The 19,918-nt window shown below is 42.9% G+C and overlaps 2 protein-coding genes across 2 annotated transcripts; one reads left to right on the top strand and one right to left on the bottom strand.

Annotated features, from left to right (window-relative positions):
- Positions 1-406: 406 nt before the first annotated feature.
- On the bottom strand, positions 407-958 carry LOC136507232 (uncharacterized). The gene has a single exon (XM_066502023.1). It carries the CDS (start codon positions 956-958, stop codon positions 407-409), a length of 552 nt encoding a protein of 183 aa, XP_066358120.1.
- Positions 959-8,068: 7,110 nt separating this feature from the next.
- Positions 8,069-9,928, top strand: LOC136507231 (uncharacterized). The gene is made up of 2 exons (XM_066502022.1): positions 8,069-8,914; positions 9,086-9,928. The coding sequence occupies exons 1-2, from the start codon at positions 8,069-8,071 to the stop codon at positions 9,926-9,928; spliced, it is 1,689 nt and encodes a 562-aa protein (XP_066358119.1).
- The last annotated feature ends 9,990 nt before the right edge of the window (positions 9,929-19,918 follow it).

The following is a 19,918-nucleotide window of genomic DNA, read 5'->3' as shown; positions in this document are numbered from 1 at the left end:
CGGAGAGGAAGAAGAAAACTGCTACATGGTCTAAGAAGGTGGAGAAGTGCAGAGAATAGAAGCAGTTGCAAGTGTGGATGTGTTTGAGGCTAGAGTCCTTGGCTGGTATTTATAGCCATGAAGTGAGATAGTAGATATCTCGGGACATGCAAAAGGCAACCGCAATTAATATAAGGCAAAGCGCCGCCCCACTAATGCTAGAGAGAATGCAGCATTGGTAACTAAAGACAAAAGATGGAGGGGTTTTCTCAATGAAGGCCGTGTTTTCAGACTTAATTGGAGTAAGGTCAAAAGTCTGGAATTGGCTATTTTCAAATTGGCTCTTTAGCCGAGACAAGAAATACAATAGATCAACAGAAAATATAGTTATCATTGTTTCCACACAAAATATATGTTGGTATGCAGATTACAAGCTTAAAACATCCTGGATTGCTTTCAATGCTTTTAGCTGGATAGCATCGACTTCTGTGATTTGTTGCTTGTCTTCTTCGGCTGATCTAGGAATATTCTTAACGCTGCTGCAGATGGCCTTGCCTTCTTTGACCTTGGTCAGCATTTCCTGTTTCTTCTGCTTAATAACATTGGGTATTTGACCCAGATTGGACTTATGGTGATCGATGGCAACCTTCACGTTCTCCAGTTCCTTCTCAAGTTTTGCACGCTTGGTTTCTAGTTGGTTCAGCTCTGGCTCAATCCTGAGGGAAGAGTTCTTCAAATTATCAATCAGCTGTGCTAGCTCTTTGGCCTCTCGTCTGTTGGAGTTCTTCTTGGCCAATAAAGCTTCATGATTAGACAGATTCCTCTGAGCCTTTTTCACCTTTGGGGCTTGATCTTCAAAAATGAATAACGGTGACAAGACTTTGATGAGATCTTGGGATAAATTATCCTTAATAACTAAGGAGACTCTTTGCATTGAATCTGCATCTTGGACCAAATTGGCTATATCCTTCTCAAGCATTGGCAATATGTCCCTTAGCCAATTTCTGGTCTCTTCTGATAAAACTTCTTTAGAAGAGGTGGCTAATGAGCTGATTTCATCTTCATCTATATACTCTTCAAGATTGAAAGAATAGCTTGGAGCTAGAGAATTAAGTATCTATATATAAGAAAATCTTGTTAGGAGGATAGAATCAGTTTATAATAAGATAAACGGTGAAGTGGATACAATACCTTTCTTGGGATAGTTTCAATCTAAGCAGAAGGAAAAGATGATGATGCACCAATGGCACCTGGTTGAATTGGCTCTGACCTTTCAACATTGGTATCTGCAAACATCGAGGAAGATTTTTTTAGTTCATGTTGGTTGCAGCAGGATAAAATGGATATATGATTTTCTTACCATCAATTGTGTGCTAAACTGGGGAATCAATAGTCTGGGTGGAAACAACAACAAGATCATTTTCAAGGGGTAGACTATCAAACTCCTACCCTGCGTGAACATTTCCTCAGGGAGTATCTGGCATAATAAATAGTCAGAGAAGGGTGAAAATTGAATAAAAAGTTTGGAAGAGATACCTTAGTAACATCAGGAAGTAAAGTGGGAGAATTCTCATCCTCTGCTATCCTAGAGGCATCGGTTGTTTCAACCAAAATTGGCCCCTTTTGAGGATCGGCCGATGAGGACTTGGCTGGTGCTAATTTAAACTCCTAGGACAATAATTCAGCACCCAAAGTAGATTGAGATGCAATAGTTGATAACTGTGAGAAAAGAATTAGAGTTAGAAGTTGAAAACATTTTGGGAAGGAGATGAATTGTTTTACCTAGGCAGTTGATGGTCTCGTTCTGCGAAGTCTTTTTCTAGTAGTGGTTTTCTGTGTTACCCCTTGGGCTGCCTTGCGCTTTGAAGATTGCTATGTTACAATTGTAGAAGTAGCATGAGTTTTCATCAGCTTCTTTAGTGGAGGTGCAATTGATCCCAGTCTTGAGGCTAGACATGGCGGATAATACTCTATGGCATGCCCTTTTTTGTCCACAATTGGGGGATTGAATTCGGCATCCTACAAGGGAGTTCTGTTAGATAAGTTGACAGATGGACTTTAGTAGATGATCTTTATGAAATAAAAGGAGTTAGCTAGTTACCTCACTATCAGAAGCAAAATCTTCATCCAGAGCTATGCAGCTAGGATGAACTGGCATGCAGAAGAGGTGGGAGTGCCATTCTTGCCACTAGAGATCATATAAATGGAAAGTGAAAGAGGCTCTAGTCCATTCATGTAGATAGAGGGAAGGAAGATCTGATCCTAACTAAAAAACTCTAGAAGCTTCCATTGCCTCACTAATGCCTTCTCTCAGTTTTAGTACATCTTTGAAAATTAGCCCGGGGGGCAGTTGACCAAGACCAAACTAATGAGCTATGAAAGAAGGGTAGTAAAACTCATAGGTTGGAAGGTTGCCTAGAAGGAATGAACATGTAGACATTTTGCCATGGCCATGATGAAATTCAGCTGGAAGAACGCAAGGTTTGATGAAGGAATTGAAGATTGAGGCTACCATTTCATCTGAGCAACCTGATTCAAATCAAAATTTAAATGGGAAGACCAACTCATTATTCTCATCCTCATCCTAGGGTAGCCAAGTTAGAATATCTACATCAAACCCTCTATAAAACTTCTTGAAGAGATGGCCAACATTGATAGCAACTATTATGGCCGATGCAACTTCACCATAGTTCATGCACTGACGGGTTCTTCCTTCTTCGCCTCTGTATTCCTCATCAAAGTTGGAGGAGGGAAAGCTCAAATTCTAGAGATTTGGCTTTACAATCTTATGCATATACAAGTTTAACCACATTTGTATTAACCACCAAGGGCCGCTGATGGTGTGCACTGCTTCATTCTTCAGCAGCTGAATGGCCACCTGATGCATCAAGTGGTAAGCTAATCCCAACAGATACTTTCCAAGAGGAATCTCAACGCCTACTGCTAGATGCTCTGCCAAGAGTTTATGATTGTAAGTCAGACCACAAGATAACCCATAGAACATGAATCTTTGTAACCACATGTTCAGAAAAGCCACATGTTCTCTTTCGCTAATAGTCAATTCATTCCCAATGTGGTTCTGGATGTAGCTTGCCCATCCTTTGCAGTCTGATATTTTGGCCAGTTTCTTCGACCCAGCACCTAAGAGTTCATATGGCTGCATTGGTCCTGTTATTCTAAGGTTAGTCAACATATAAACATCAGCCAAGGTAATAGTCATTAGGTCATGACCAAAGACGAAAGCATTCAAGGTATTGGACTGTGGGGGGTACGACCTCGGATACCCACGACAGACCACATGGGTTGTGCCCTTAGGGGTGGCCTAGCCCACAAGATGAAGCCTTGTGGGGCACGACTATGCTCGGCGCCTCCCGCAAGGCACCGGGAAGATATCCTAAAGATACTATGAGATCTGCTAGGATATGTATGATCCCAAGATTCCTGTAATCTATTATTACTTTCCGGTTATCTCTCAGATCTAACCGACTTGTAATCCTACCCTAGGACTATATAAGGCGGGCAGGGACCCCCTCCAAACTCACGCAATATCATACAATAGCCAATACAAACCAACAGACCATAGGAGTAGGGTATTACGTCATACTAACAGACTGAACCTGTCTAACTCGTGTGTCTCTGTTGCCTTCTTGTTCTTGATTACACACTTCTCTACCAATCAATCTACCTTCGTGGGATACCCCTCGGAGGACTACCGATGATATTCTGTCGACAGTTAGAGCGTAAGTGTGCGTGCTATTTCCTTGTTGAACAAGATGACTTTTTCCATAGGCTCTTCGTCCCTCTCATAGCCTGGCCAAATCTTCATGGTTGGATCCATCTCGTGGGTCATCAACGTTGACAAAGTTGGAGAGCTTATCGAGCCAGTGCAGATCGATTCTACGCCAATCACCCCAACACCTACGACTATAGATCTGATCTCGAAACTACCTCCGAGGTTGCCTTCATCAACAACTCACCGCCCACTTCCTCACTACCAGAGGAGGTAGATCAACAATGATGATCTGATCACATCCATCGATCAGATTGGTCTAATGCTCGCCGATTGCCTCTCCATCGCCGAATTGACTCTGGACACTCTAGTTCAGCGCTGACCACCCTCCAATCTAGATCTATCAGAGGTTGCTCAAGAGACTCCAAGGGTTATGTCCCTACCCTTTGGGTTCACCAACATCGCCGCGTGCTTACCAAGATGCCCTAAGGGGTAGATTCGATGACTAGGCTAGACATGTCCATCCTCCCACCGACCAAATCGCCGACCAGCCTCCACTGGGTGTCAACATGCTACATGTCGGCCGATGCCCCAAAGCGTCCCTCCAAACCATCCTGGAGGAGAATCTAGACTCCAAGTCCTAGGGCTCTATGGAGACCATCGTCGAAACCACCACTAAGCGACTTCCTCTCCCTCCTTTCCATGGCGGTGCAATCTTCAACATCAATGTCGATAGCCCTCCTCGGAACGGCGAAACCAAGGAGGAAACACGTCGCTCGCGAGAACAAGAACATCAACCATATGTAGTGCTAAGCAAATGAGGCTGCCCTTGCTAGGGCTGAGCAGCCGCTTGACTCGCAAGGAAGGCCACTCCAGCGCAACCTTGACAATGAGTTTGTCCATGTTGACGGCCATGACGTCTACAAGACTCCAAGCGCCAATCTAGTAGTGGCCGCCACCGAGCTCACCTGGCTCCCACAAACACCAGAGGTTGCAAAGGTCGCCACCATGCTTAAAGAGGCACACTGTCAGGGCAACGAGATCCACTAGGATTAGAGACCTTCATGCTCCACAACCTCGATTTGCCGATCAGCCACGCAAAGATCTGATCGCCGCCCAAGTTGCTTCTCCGACCAGCACCGCGATGATAGGTAACCCCTCTAGGGCGAAGCTAGGGGCAACCACATCGAACATCACTACCAACACGACTAGGAGGTCAACCAGGACATCCGAGTGCACCTCAACAATCTCTGAGATGCATGATTACATATCGACGAATGTCGCTTCGGTCGCCATGAAGAAGAAGTGCACCGCCGCCAGGAGTATGAGCAAGAGTACGGTAACCCAGACTCAGCTCTCGAGGCACTCAACACCACCAATGCTACAGATGATGGCGCCGCCAACCCCGAAGGGCCCCTAGCATTCACGAGGGCGCTCTGAACACTTCAGTGGCCCATGGTTTTAAAATCACCAGCGTTGAGCCCTACAAAGGAAGGATGAACCCAACACAGTGGCTATAGGCTTATGCCACTACTGTCCGCGCTGCCAGAGGAGACACCAGTGTCATGGCAAACTATCTTCCCATCATGCTCATGCCAACCACCATGAACTGGTTCACATGCCTTGCCCCGGACTCCATCGGATCCTAGGAAGAGCTAAAAAAAGTCTTCACCGACAATTATATGGCTATGTGTACTCGACTGGGCACCAAGCATGATCTCAACTGCATCAACCAAAAGCTATCCGATCTCCTCTGTAGCTACATCAGATGCTTTTCCGAGATGAGGAATTTTATTCACAACATCATGGAAGTGGAGGTCATCACCGCCTTCATCAGAGGACTCCATCACCACGAGCTTCGCTCCAAGTTCAACCGCAAGCCGCCCATAGGGATTGGTGAGATGATCACGACCGCCAACCAGTACGTCGATGCCGAGGATGCGAGCACTCATCGCCCAACACGCCACTACGATGACCGCCCCGATGACCGATGCCACAACGACCGTCACTATGACGACCGCAGTTACCATCGTGATAGCGGCCGTGATTGACTAGAAGGACCGAAGTCTAATATGACCACGTCATCAATCAACATGTTACAACCTCCAATTCAAGTAACACCAACTCAAGTATCACCTACATCGACACCAACCCAAGCCTTTGGTGGCCCAATTACACATAGTCAAGCAAAGAAGCTACAACAAGATGTGAACATGCTACTTTATGAAGTTCAATTTAATATTAATGAGAATTATATATTGCCTAAGTCATGCAGGTTGTTGTTGCTCAGGTTCACTAAAGAGAATGGCAAGAACACACAAGGTGATGACCACAGAGAAGAACCACACTCGAACCAGACCAGTCCTGTAGAACAGTCAGAAAGAAATATTCATAACTTTTGATTTCTAGAGGCTATGAAGGTGAATGAACACATTTTGGAAAGTTTGTCGAGTCTACTTTCCAAAGATGCTAACTCCGACCAGTTTGGACTTCTAACTAATGAAATCCGATGAGCTTAGAACATACTGGTCAGACCTCTTGAAACTGACAGAACTGTCAAGAAGAAAATATCATAACTTTTTATTCCCGAAGGCTATGGAGGTCAATGAGGACTTTTTGGAAAGCTTGTGAAATCTAGTTTCTAATCTTCAAGGCCGACCAGATCCGACCAGTTTTAGTGCAGATCCGACCAGTTTTAGTGCAGACTGCTCAGAGGGTTAATAGTCTTCTCAGGACATGATATTGGTACAACTTCTCATATCAAACTGTACCATTCTACAATGTTTCATGGTGCATGCTATACATGGTGTGAAATCTTATCAAGTTAGCTTTCCAACGCAACCAACAACATGTCATTTGGAGTTTTCAAGATGGAGTTATTGTCAAAACACTAAAGACTGCGCAGAAGACCAATAGCCACGCGGAAACTACTTAGAAACTCATTTCGTGGAAGCTTGTTCACATAGCCTACCCTTTCTTTTCCGTTTTGTGTTTATACCTATCTAGGAGGGTTGTTCCTAGTATAAATATCCATGTACTCCTAAGCAAAAGAAAGACTTTTGATAATCGAAATACAGAACCCCCCTTTGTTCAGCTGTGTGCCAACAAATATTGAGAGTGATCTCTATCCCTTTGCTCTTGTGATTTCCTTCGCGGGATTTACAGAAGCGGCGGCTTCATCCGCTCCCAATTGGTGCTCCTACTCCCTTCGAGGTTTACCTTGATTGATTGTAGGTTGTGTTGGTTGGTTTCTTCAGAGTGTGGTTGGGTGAATCCTCGATTCAGGTTGCCGATTAAAGACGGTGGTTGGCTTCGAGTTTTATTTGTCAGGTTGCACTAGTTATCGCTGTCTGTAGCAAGTTATCTGGCTGTTCTTCAGCTAGTTATCTGGTGATTGATCCTACATCGTGAAGATCAGGACCTCGCATCGTATCATCTGGTATCAAAGCTTTCGTTACCACGGTAGGATTCTTTACCCTTAGCTACATATATTTTGTGTTCGTCCTATCCACTAAAAAGCCACAAAAATATTTGCCATAGCCCTTTGTTTCAATCTATTATTTTAGTGAGTTTTGTTAAGTTTTAGTCCATTAGAGTCTTGTTTTAGTTGCTGATCATATTTTTCCTTCGCGTGTCCTTTGTGCCTCTTTCATATATCTGAAAATTCCCACAAAAAAATCTGAAACCCATATCATCTCCTTCGCGTAAACTTTGATCCTATCAAATTATAGCTACTAGTTACTTTCGTTTCTATCATAAAGTGTGCAAGTGTTATATCTGATCCCTGTGTTTAGTTCTATAAAAAAAGTGCAACAAAAAAAAGAGAGTTGAGAAAAGTTCTGAAAGAAAAGTTGAAGATCAGTTGGTTTATGTGCACAAGTGCTGAAAGTTTTTCATATCAAGTGAGTAACCAGTTTGCTATCTTTGTTTGGTGCAAATTTTGGTTGGGTCTGATCGCAACACTTGCATCCCAATCATACTCCTTGTTTGCATCAAATCCGAAATCTCTTTGCGCGTGTGTTTGATCTATTTACATCATTCATATCCTATGGTCAGCACTAGGCAGAGAACTTCTAGTTTGGATTGTCATTTAACTTTACAACAACTAGATTTCAGATTGCATTCCTTGTGTATCACTCCCTACCAAGCTCCACATACAAGCCATCATAATCGGTACTCTCTGGTCTTGTATTCGCCTTGCCATCACTTTCGTTACCATCACACGTTGTTTTTCCTATAACCCATAGGGACTTCATCAGAGCTTTGGTTGGTATGAGAGGTGAGGTTGTGAGAGCTACCAATTTTTTTTTATATTCCATAAATACCTATTGTTCGTATTTAGCTAACCTTACACAGGAGATGGGTGATGTTGAGATAGAAGATTGTGTTACTATGGCACAATTTAATGAACTCCGGCAAAGCATGGAAGAGAAGCAAGATCGGTTGACCCGAGATCTTCAGGCTCTTTTGACTGAAATCAGAGGGCGTCATCAACCTCATGATGGTGCAAGCAACCATGGTGAAGATGGAGAAGATAGTGATGGAAGAGCTGCTGCTAGAAGAGCAAGAGAACAAGAAAGGAGAAACCAAGGTGCTACACATGGTAGAGGAAGAGGACGAGGTCGAAGAAATGATGACAATGATGAATCTGAAGATGTGGATGAAGATAATCATTCCCAATATCGTGGTGGTCGCCGACATCATAGAAGAGGCAACCATGAGAAGAGGTTTGGCAAACTGAAATTTACCATGCCAAAATTTGATGGAGGATCTGATCCTGAAGCTTACTTCACTTGGGAGTTGAAGGTGGACAAGATATTTCACTTGCATAATTATTCAGAGGAGAAGAAATTAGCCATGGCATCTCTTGAGTTTGATGGATATGCTCTGATATGGTGGGAACAACTTCTGCGTGATCGAGAAGAAGATGGAGAAAACCCTATTGCAACATGGGATGAGATGAAGCGAGAAATGAGAATTCATTTTGTGCCGAAGCACTATCAGCGTGATCTTTTTGATAAATTGCAGAATCTGAAGCAAGGAAGCCTCTCTATTGAGGAGTATTATAAAGAGATGGAGAAGGCTATGATTAGAGCTAATGTGTATGAAGATGAAGAGCAAACTATTGCACATTTCATGGTTGGGTTACATCGCAATATCCAGCGCATTGTTGAGTTTCAGCCGTACCGTTGTCTTATTGATTTGGTACATCAAGCAACTAAAGCTGAATGTCAATTGCAACAAGATGCTAAGAACAACAAGCCCTTGTCATATGGCATGAGGACTATGTTAGGAGGAGGCAAGTCAATCTTGAGGTTTACTGCTGCACCCTCATCAGCAAAAAGCTCAAGTGGAGACTTACGTTCTAATGTGTAGGGTGGTTTTAGAGGGAAGAATGCTGCTGCCCAAGGCATGAACTCTAAACCATCAGCATCCACCACTACTTTAGTGGGTTCTACAGCCAAGAGTAGTGGGATTCAATGCTTCAAGTGTGGAGGTTGTGGGCATGTAATCAAGGAGTGTCTGAATAATCGTGTGATCATTGTGAAAGACAATGGAGAATATGAATCAGCTAGTGAAGAGGAAGTTGAGGAAGAGTATGATGATGAGGCTCATGAAGATGAGGAACATACTAGATGTGAATTTGAGCAAGGTGCTGCTCTTGTGGTGGCTCAAATTTTGAGCGTTCAAATGAAGGAAGCTGAAAATGGACAGCGACATAATCTTTTTCAAACCAGAGCTAAAGTGCAATATAAGGTAGTCAAGGTGATCATTGATGGCGGGAGCTGCCATAATCTTGCTAGTTGTGAGATGGTTGACAAGCTTGGTTTGAAACTACAGCGGCACCCTCATCCATATCATGTCCAATGGTTGAATGATTCGGGAGATATTAAGATTGGTTATAGAGTAAAGGTTCCATTCAAAATTGGTGAATATGTTGACACAATAGAGTGTGATGTGGCACCGATGTCTGTGTGCCACTTGCTGCTTGGAAGACCTTGGCAATATGATCGATATACTCAGCATTGTGGGAGAACAAATCAGTACACACTAGATTTGAAAGGAAAGAAGTTTGTACTCAAGCCTATGACGCCTCAACAAATCATGGCTGAGCACTTACAAAAGCAAACTGAAATTAGCACGGCAAGTGAAGGAAGAGAAGAGCAAAAGAAATTGAGTTCCATCCACAATTCAGTGAGTGCCACAAGCCAAATTTGAGAGATAAAAAGAAAGGAGAGGGAGAGCATCTAGTTATGCTAGCCACAAAATCTGAGCTGAGAGAAGTGAGGAACAACCCAGATCAAGTGCTCTTTGTACTTATGTGCAAAGACATTTTAATTTCACCTAATGATATCACCTCTCTTTCTAGTGTTGTGTCTCATCTTTTGCAGGACTATGAAGACTTTTTTCCAGAAGAAACACCAGCTGGACTACCTCCCATTCATGGAATTGAACATCAAATTGATCTCATTCCAAGGGCTGCACTCCCTAACCGTCCACCATACCGCACCAATTGTAACACCCTAGGTGTTTGGCTTCCACTAAATTGCATGTCATTTCATAAACATATGCATCATCTATGTCATCAGGCCATTGTCATTGAAACATACGTATGCAACATTCGCATATTCTGTTTGTTTCATACTTGATTGCTTAGAATGGTAGTAGTGCAACATGTGAATGTAACCTAAAATTCTCATACCTTGAAACATGGCAACATGGTAGTAATGTGACAAGTATAGAATAACAACAAAGTCATGCAACATGTGAAACATTGCATTGCAACATATGAGTGAATTGCTTGTTTTAGTTGCTTTATCACATGTGATCATTAGAAGTTGGTATAACAATTTTGTAAAGTGGTTGATTATGGTCTATTACACCTTAACTACACTTAGGTTACTTGTTGGGACCTTGTTCATGTAGATCAAAATGACAAAATTGCCCTTTGGGAGAGGTTTGACTTGAATTGACCCTTGGAGTGTCACTGTTTGACTATTTCAAAAGACTAGCTTAGAGACTTTGCATGGCTGTGAACTCTTTACCAAAGTTGTAGCTAAATTATTAAGGAACAAAAGTTGTTTTATGATCATTTCATGAAAATGGCTAGAACATGCTCAAACATGGCCCACAAGTCAAAATTTCATGCTGATTTCAACACTGAAAAATATGCTAAGTCTTAACAGCAATTTCAGTTGGATCAAGCCCACTTTGGCTTGATGTAACTGCTGATCCATGGAGAATTAGGTCATGGTCCTTGAAAAGAAATTGTAGATGGATGGTACACCTACAAATTTCATGTACATAGTTTTTGCAAAGGGTCATTGGTTTAGCCGTGTTGACACGAGGAATACTCGCTGTCAGTCGGATCAATCGATGACTGAATCGCAACGTTTCTAAAAACGTTCAGTGAGCACGGTGGCCGACCGGCTCAGGCGACGCTCACCGCGTGGCGCGCAGGCTCTGCCGAAGGCTCCATGTCGTGCGTCCGAGCTCTAGAAGAAGGCCAACTCCTTGCCACTCTCTCTGCATCTCGCCATTTCCCTCACTACCGTCCCCTTCCTCCGCGAGCACGACGACCGGGACACTGTGACGCCACCGAGCCAAAATCCACCAACACTGAGTGCCATTAACCGATTCATCCAAGCCACAGCCCCGCTGTGAACTTCTCTACGTCTGCGACACCACCGCCACTCCATTTTCGCCTCAGGTAGACCTCCCCGTGAGCGCAGCTCCACCGGGTCACCATGACCGCCGTTGGCTGAGCTCGCACGTGGCCGTGCTGCTCGAGCCCCTTATCACCCCTTCTCTCCCTTGCGCTAGCCTCGGTGTGTGATGCTGAAGCTCGTTGAGTGTGCCACTAGGGCCATGACGCCGTAGCCTCGCCGGAGCCGGCCATGCCGTGGCCACATGCCGCCATGGCCGTCACCACCCCCTCTAGCTGAGTCATTAGCTACAATAATTGGTTCCCCTAGGTGTGCTTGGGTGAGGCGAACATGTTGACACCGTTGCCTTCGCCGGAGAAGCCACCGGTGACGAACTACGCCACCGTCCATTCCTCCTCCCCTGTTTCTCTCACTGACGCGCGGGTCCCCATCGTCAGCCGCTGAAGCGTAGAGGCGGGAGCCTGACTTGGGCTACGCTGCTTCTGGGCCGTGCTAGCGTATGTGGGCGTGGGCTTCGCGGGCCGCCGGATCTGTTTGGGCCGGCCCAGTTGCGAAGTTGATTTTCTTTTTTTTTGGTTTTGTTTATTTTGTTTTTCACAGAATTGTGTGCATGATTCAAAAATGTGTATCTCCTAATTGGTAGCTCCAAATGCTATGGTTCCAATTTTGTTGAGTTCCTAGTAATGTCTAGTATTTAATAAAAATATTATATGAGCACATGTTTTAGAAATTTTGGATGAATGAAATAGGACTTTGAAATGTGTTTTTAGATGCATGCAAGCTTGTTTGAATTTTATCTTGAGTTTCTGTGGTCCAAAAATTATGAAATTTTGTGGGTAATCTATTATTGCTTAGTAGAAGCTCTGGTTAAAATTTCAGAGCTAGTGCATGTACAGTTTTTGAGTTATAGAATTTCTTTTTATCAATGGATGGATCTTGTGTGAATTTTCATAATTTTTCTATAGATCCAGTATAGGTAAAATTTGGTGAGTAAGGTTCTTATGCTAGAATGATGCTAGAAAAAATGTGAAATCTGTTGCTTGACACTTTTCATTAGGGTTTCCTAATTATGCTAAAAATAGGCATGCCACCTGTTATTTTGGATATAGCAAGTTCTGCTTGCTCAATGGCTTTGAAATATTTATGGTAGTCTATGTGAAGCGTGAGATAGCTACTATAAATTTTGTAGATTTTTATGAATAGTTTTACTATATATTGCTTTAATCACCTAATTAACTAAATAAATTGGAAAAGGATATTAAATAATTTATTTAGAAGTTGGCACTATACTTTCTGATGTTTCTTGGGTATGAAAAACATGTTGGTAAACTTGGGTTGGTCCAATTATGCTTTTGCATCATCATTAAATAATTAATTTAGTAACCCTGTCATTCCTGGACAGATTCTAGGTTTACTGGAATTCGATTTGATTAACGTAAGAATCATGCTTTGATGTTTACAAATGATTTGTAGAGAATTTCATAAGCTTTCCAGAATGTCCTCATGCAAGTCATTTGGATTTGTATAACTCTTGTTGTGATTGAATTAAGGGACTACTTGTGTGCATATGAAACTTTAAATGTTGATTTATGTATGTCTTTACTATTTCTAAGTTTGTGGTAATGTTCCTAGGTGTTAGGCCTTTAACCGAAGATGAGCATCTTTATCTTAGGTTATGCAAGTTAGGTAAGTTGATCTTGTTCTTTAAGTTAAGTTAGATACATACTTAAAGTGATTTGAATAGAGCTATTTTACTCGGTAAACGAGTGTCCAGTGATGCTTTCGTAAACACTTACTGTGATTCATTCATCATGAGCATCATGTCATTCCTTATGCATCCATGATATTTATCTCATGCATCGGCATGCAATAGGTGTACCGGAGGGAGTAACACTGCTGGAATTCGAGGAACCGAGCGAGCAGCAGCAGCCGGCACCGGAGGTTCAGGAGGTGCAGCTTTCAGGAGAAGTGCCAGACGAGGTCGCCGTTGAGTGCCCGGATCACCGTCCTTGCAACTTTGTGAAAGGCAAGCCCTGGAGCATATTAAGCCTCCTAATTTCCGAAATGTAGTTACAGTATTATTGTTATATATATATATATATTGTTGCATTAAGTTTAGGTGTTGGATTAAGTTTAGGTGTTGCATTAACTCTCACCCTAGTGCCATATATATTGTTGCATTAAGTTTAGGTGTTGGATGCAAACACTTGCTGCATTGGTTATCCGATCCTTGTCTAGATATTGATACCCTGAATCCTATGTAGCTCAGGCTCGTGTAGTGCTTAGCCCTGCTTAAACGTGGTAGAAGTCAGGTGATTTCCTGTCACCTGCGAGATATAGGAAGATACATATGGCATGGTTGGCTATATTTGCTATCGTGGAAAAGAACCAGTCTTAATTTGAAATGGAGACCGGGCGGAGGCTTGCCGGTTTGCAGTGACTCCGTCTGTGTTGATTAAGGACTGAATCTTGGAGCCTTTCCTATTCATGTTGAACGCATGCCTCTCTCTTAGTTGGTCGGGTCTGGAGACCGACCGCGAAGCCAAGTAGCTCAACTCAGGCCGGGAGTCGATAAGTACAAAGTACACCTCGGAAGGGAGCCGTAGGCGTGAGTCCAAGGGCAGGTGATTTAAAAGTCCTGATCGTCCTGGCAGAAGGGTAATCCCTGAGAGCGCTGGCGCTGATCGAACCCGTGAATTTGGTTCCTGAGTTGTCCTAAAGGTGACCCACGGCTACCCTTGCTAAGTATGCCAGGGTGAGAGTTAGGAATACCCCCTCAGCTGAGTTGTAATTTGATTCGAGTCACCGTCTCTCTCGGTTAGTGAGAACTTGACGGGCTTATCTCCAATGTAGATACACTAAATAACATAATGGTTCAGAATTGATGATATGATGATGACAGCCTTATTATACCTGCTATGGTTAATATTGTTTGCTCCTAATAAGTGAGTGCTCTAGTACAGGTGCTAATCTAGTGGACAGGTAAATGATGATAAGCTTGATGCTAAGTTTAAATTGGTTACTATAATCATAAGCTCTTTTATGCAACTGTGTCAAGCTAGCCCACCTCATAAGCCTTGCATGATCCTTGGTGTCTTTTATTTTTGGTTTTGACGGGTAAGTCTAACTGAGTACCTTCTCGTACTCAAGGTTTATCTCCCACCTATTGCAGATGACCAGTACTACTTTGGTTGCTGCAAGTACTGCCTTCTCCTAGCTGGGGATGAAGACTAGACCGTTGGGCGTGGTCTCTACTACTTCTCGTACCTGATAATGCTTTTGTGGGACATGACTCAGACTTGGCAATGTAATTGAAAACTATGATGTTTTGTACTAAACTATGTTGCTTCCGCACACTCAAACTTGGTTTGTAATATTCTATTTAAACTCTGATGGATGTAATCCGAATGCTTATTATGAAATGTTGTAACAGATGATATGTTGTGTTGAATCAATACGATCTTGGTTTGTATGTCGAGAGTTGGTTGAAATCCTTCGTGATTTCCGGACTACCGGGATTATAGGAGCTTAAGTACAGGAATTTGATCGCTTCGGTGATTGTTTTTGTACTTACGTTCTTATGATTTGGTTGGTTCTGTTACACCAATCCTGAAGAAACAAAAGAAATACAAAGGCAAGTACAAGAACTTCTTGATAAAGGTTTTGTTCGTGAAAGCTTAAGTCCGTGTGCTGTTCCTATGATATTAGTGCCCAAAAAGGATGGTTCTTGGAGGATGTGTGTTGATTGTAGAGCTATAAATAATATCACTGTTTGCTATCGTCATCCTATTCTATGGTTAGATGATATGCTTGATGAATTGAGTGGTTCCATAATATTTACTAAAATTGACTTGAGAAGTGGTTACCATCAAATTAGAATGAAAGCGGGAGATGAATGGAAAACTGCATTTAAAACTAAATTTGGGCTATATTAATGGTTAGTTATTCCTTTTGGTTTGACTAATGCCCCTAGTACTTTCATGAGATTAATGAACCATGTCCTGCGAGCTTTCATTGGAAAATTTGTTGTTGTCTACTTTGATGATATTCTAATTTACAACAAGTCTGTTGGAGAGCATATGAAACACATTCGACAAGTCTTGGATGAGCTTAGAAAGGAGAAATTATTTGCTAATCTTGAGAAGTGCAGTTTTTGCACAGACCATGTTGTGTTTCTTGGCTTTGTTGTATCAGGAAAGGGCATAGAAGTAGATGAATCAAAGGTGAAAGCCATCAAGGATTGGCCAGCTCCTACGAATGTAAGTCAAGTAAGAAGTTTTCATGGCCTTGCTGGTTTTTATAGGAGATTTGTGAGAGATTTCAGTACCATCGCTGCTCCTTTGAATGAATTGACAAAGAAAGGGGTTGATTTTAAATGGGTGAACTCATAAGAAACTGCTTTTCAAGAATTAAAGAAACATTTGACTGAAGTACCATTACTTGTTCTTCCTGATTTCACTAAAACTTTTGAAGTAGAATGTGATGCTAGTGGAATTGGGATAGGAGGAGTTTTAATGCAACAAGGAAAACCAGTAGCATATTTTAGTGAAAAATTGGGAGGTGCCCAATTAAATTATTTTGTGTATGACAAAGAATTGTATGCTTTGGTGCGTGTACTTGAGACATGGCAGCACTACTTATGGCCAAAGGAGTTTGTTATTCATTCCAATCATGAAGCTTTGAAGTACTTGAAGGGACAAGCTAAGCTGAACCGTCGCCATGCCAAGTGGGTTGAGTTCATCGAAACATTTCCATACATTGTGAAATATAAGAAAGGTAAGGACAATGTGGTTGCTGATGCTTTTGTCTCGAAAGAGTGTGTTGTTAAATCAACTTGAGGTCAAGGTGTTGGGTCTCAAAAGTTTGAAAGGTTTGTATAATAATGATCCTAAATTTTTTAGAACCGTATAATCATTGTAAAGATGGAAAAGGTTGGGAAAAATATCACATACATGATGGATTTCTATTTAGAGCTAACAAGCTTTGTGTTCCAAATTCTTCTGTTAGATTGTTTTTGTTGCAGGAATCACATGGAGGTGGACTAATAGGTCATTTTGGATAGAAAAAACATACGAACTGCTAGGTGATCATTTCTATTGGCCTAAGATGAGGAGAGAAGTCATCAGATTTGTGGAACGATGCATCACCTATCACAAAGCTAAGTCAAAACTAAATCCTCATGGCTTATACACTCCCTTACTTGCTCCTAACATTCCTTAGAAAGACATAAGCATGGATTTTATTTTAGGGTTACCTAGAACTCAGAGAGGAAGGGATTCTATATTCGTTGTGGTTGATATATTTTCAAAGATGGCTCATTTTATCCCCTACAACAACAGCGATGATGCTTCACATGTTGCTAATTTATTTTTTAGGGAAATTGTGAGGCTACATGGGATGCCTAGGACCATTGTGTCTGATCATGATGTCAAGTTCGTGAGCTATTTTTGGAAAACATTATGGGCTAAACTTGGAACCAAGCTCTTGTTCTCAACAACTTGTCACCCTCAAACCGACGGACAAACTGAGGTGGTGAATCATACATTGTCAATGTTACTGTGAACCATGGTAAAAAAAGAACTTGAAGATTTGGGAGGATTGCTTACCACATGTGGAGTTTGCTTATAACAGGGCAGTACACTCTACCACTAACTTGTGTCCTTTTGAAATCATATATGGTTTCGAACCTATTGTTTCGATCGATTTGTTGCCCCTTCCATTGCAGGAGAGAGTCAACATGGAAGCTTCCAAGCGTGCTGCATATGTAAAGAAGATACATGAGAAGACCAAGGAAGCAATCGAACTAAGTGCTAACCGCAAGGCTACAAGTATGAACAAACATAGGAAGAAAGTGTTATTTGAACTAGGGGACTTGGTGTGGATACATTTGCACAAGGATCGCTTCCCTGATAAAAGCAAATCCAAATTGTTGCCTCGAGGAGATGGACCATTTCGTGTTCTTGCAAAGATCAATGATAATGCATACAAGATAGATCTTCCAGCAAGCTATGGTGTGAGTACGACCTTCAATGTTGCTGACTTATCGCCATTCATAAGAGAAGACACTTTAGAGTCAAGGATGACTCCTCTTCAAGAGGGGGAGGATGATATGACCACGTCATCAACCAACATGTTACAACCTCCAATTCAAGTAACACCAACTCAAGTATCACCTACATCGACACCAGCCCAAGCCTTTGGTGGCCCAATTACATGTAGTCGAGCAAAAGAAGCTACAACAAGAGGTGAACGCGCTACTTTATGAAGTTCAATTTAATATTAATAAGAATTATATACTGCCTAAGTCATGCACGTTGTTGTTGCTCGGGTTCACTAAAGAGAATGGCAAGAACACACAACGTGATGACCACAGAGAAGAACCACACTCGAACCAGACCAGTCCTGCAAAACAGTCGGAAAGAAATATTCATAACTTTTGATTTCTAGAGGCTATGAAGGTGAATGAACACATTTTGGAAAGCTTGTTGAGTCTACTTTCCAATGATGCTAACTCCAACTAGTTTGTACTTCTAACTAATGAAATCCGATGAGCTTAGTACATACTGGTCAGACCTCTTGAAACTAACAAAACTATCAAGAAGAAAATATCATAACTTTTTATTCCCAAATGCTATGGAGGTCAATGAGGACTTTTTGAAAAGCTTGTGAAATCTAGTTTCTAATGCTACAAGGCCGACCAGATCCGACCAGTTTTAGTGCAGATCTGACCAGTTTTAGTGCAGACTACTCAGAGGGTTAATAGTCTTCTTAGGACATGATATTGGTACAACTTCTCATATCAAACTGTACCATTCTACAATGTTTTATGGTGCATGCTATGCATGGTGTGAAATCTTATCAAGTTAGCTTTCCAACGCAACCAACAACATGTCATTTGGAGTTTTCAAGATGGAGTTATTGCCAAAACACTAAAGACTGCGCAGAAGACCAATAGCCACGCGGAAACTACTCAGAAACTCATTTCGTGGAAGCTTGTTCACATAGCCTACCCTTTCTTTTCCGTTTTGTGTTTATACCTATCTAGGAGGGTTGTTCCTAGTATAAATATCCATGTACTCCTAAGCAAAAGAAACACTTTTGATAATCGAAATACAGAACCCCCCTTTGTTCAGCTGTGTGCTAACAAATATTGAGAGTGATCTCTATCCCTTTGCTCTTGTGATTTCCTTCGCGGGATTTACAGAAGCGGTGGCTTCATCCGCTCCCAATTGGTGCTCCTACTCCCTTCGAGGTTTACCTTGATTGATTGTAGGTTGTGTTGGTTGGTTTCTTGAGAGTGTGGTTGGGCGAATCCTCGATTTAGTTTGCCGGTTAAAGATGGTGGTTGGCTTTGAGTTTTATTTGCTAGGTTGCACTAGTTATCGCTCCCTGCAGCAAGTTATCTGGCTGTTCTCCAGCTAGTTATCTAGTGATTGATCCTACGTCATGAAGATCGGGACCTCGCATCATATCAAAGTCTGGTCAAAATCGCTGCCGCCGACCAGACCACATCGTCGCCACCGTTAATGAACCTCATGCCAAGTGCAACTACGATGAGCAATACAAGAAGATCCTCGACGGCCCATGCCCTCTCCACAAGAATGCCAGACATAAGATGAAGGACTGCCTCGGCTTGGCTAAGGAGTTCCAGGACAAAAAGATGGGCAACGACACCAACGATGGAGCCGGAGGCCGCCAACCACCTAGGGGCAATAACAATGCCTTCTAGGACCATGACAAGGTGGTTGCCACCATCTTCGGGGGCCTCACCTCCACCGAGAGCAGAAGAGAATGAAAGCTTGTCGCCTGGTGGGTGCTCGCCGTCACTACGGAAGACGCCGCCGCCAACCCTAGCTCTCGCCCATGGTTCGAGGTCCCCATCACCTTCAGTAGGCCAACTAGTGGGCGGACATCCCCTACATAGGGCGTTTCCCCCTCGTCCTCAACGCAACAGTCCAGAAAGTGCTTTTCAGAAAAGTGCTCATCGACGGTGGGAACGCTCTGAATCTCCTCTTCGCCGGAGCCCTAAAGGAGTTGGGCCTCGGTATAATAGATCTCACACCCTCAGACTCCTCCTTCTAGGGTGTGGTACCTGGCAGGGCATCGAAACCACTTGGAGAAATCACCCTAACAGTATAGTTTAGCACGACAAGCAACTATCGCGTCGAGCACATCAACTTCTATGTCGCCAACTTCAACGCCGCCTACCATGCCATACTTGGTCGGCCAGTTCTGGCCAAGTTCATGGCCATACCGCACTACGCTTATTTGGTGCTGAAGATGCTTTCACCTATAGGAGTCCTAGCCTTGTGGGCCAACCTCTCCATAGCCTATGCCTGCGAGACAGAGAGTCTCGCTCTCGCTAAAGCCACCAACCTCTCCATCCAGATGGTCAGTGTGGTCACCGATGCCAAGATGGTGCCCATCGATGACCTGGAGATCCCATCGCTAGAGCCTCCTCACGCCTCCGCCAAGTCCAAGGAAACCAAGGAGGTTGGCCTCGGCCTCGATGACCCCTCCAAGACCATGAAGATTGGGGCTC

Source organism: Miscanthus floridulus, chromosome 15 (genome assembly GCF_019320115.1).
Source record: "Miscanthus floridulus cultivar M001 chromosome 15, ASM1932011v1, whole genome shotgun sequence".
Classification (NCBI taxonomy): Eukaryota; Viridiplantae; Streptophyta; class Magnoliopsida; order Poales; family Poaceae; genus Miscanthus; species Miscanthus floridulus.
This window is presented reverse-complemented; position numbering and strand designations above follow the sequence as displayed.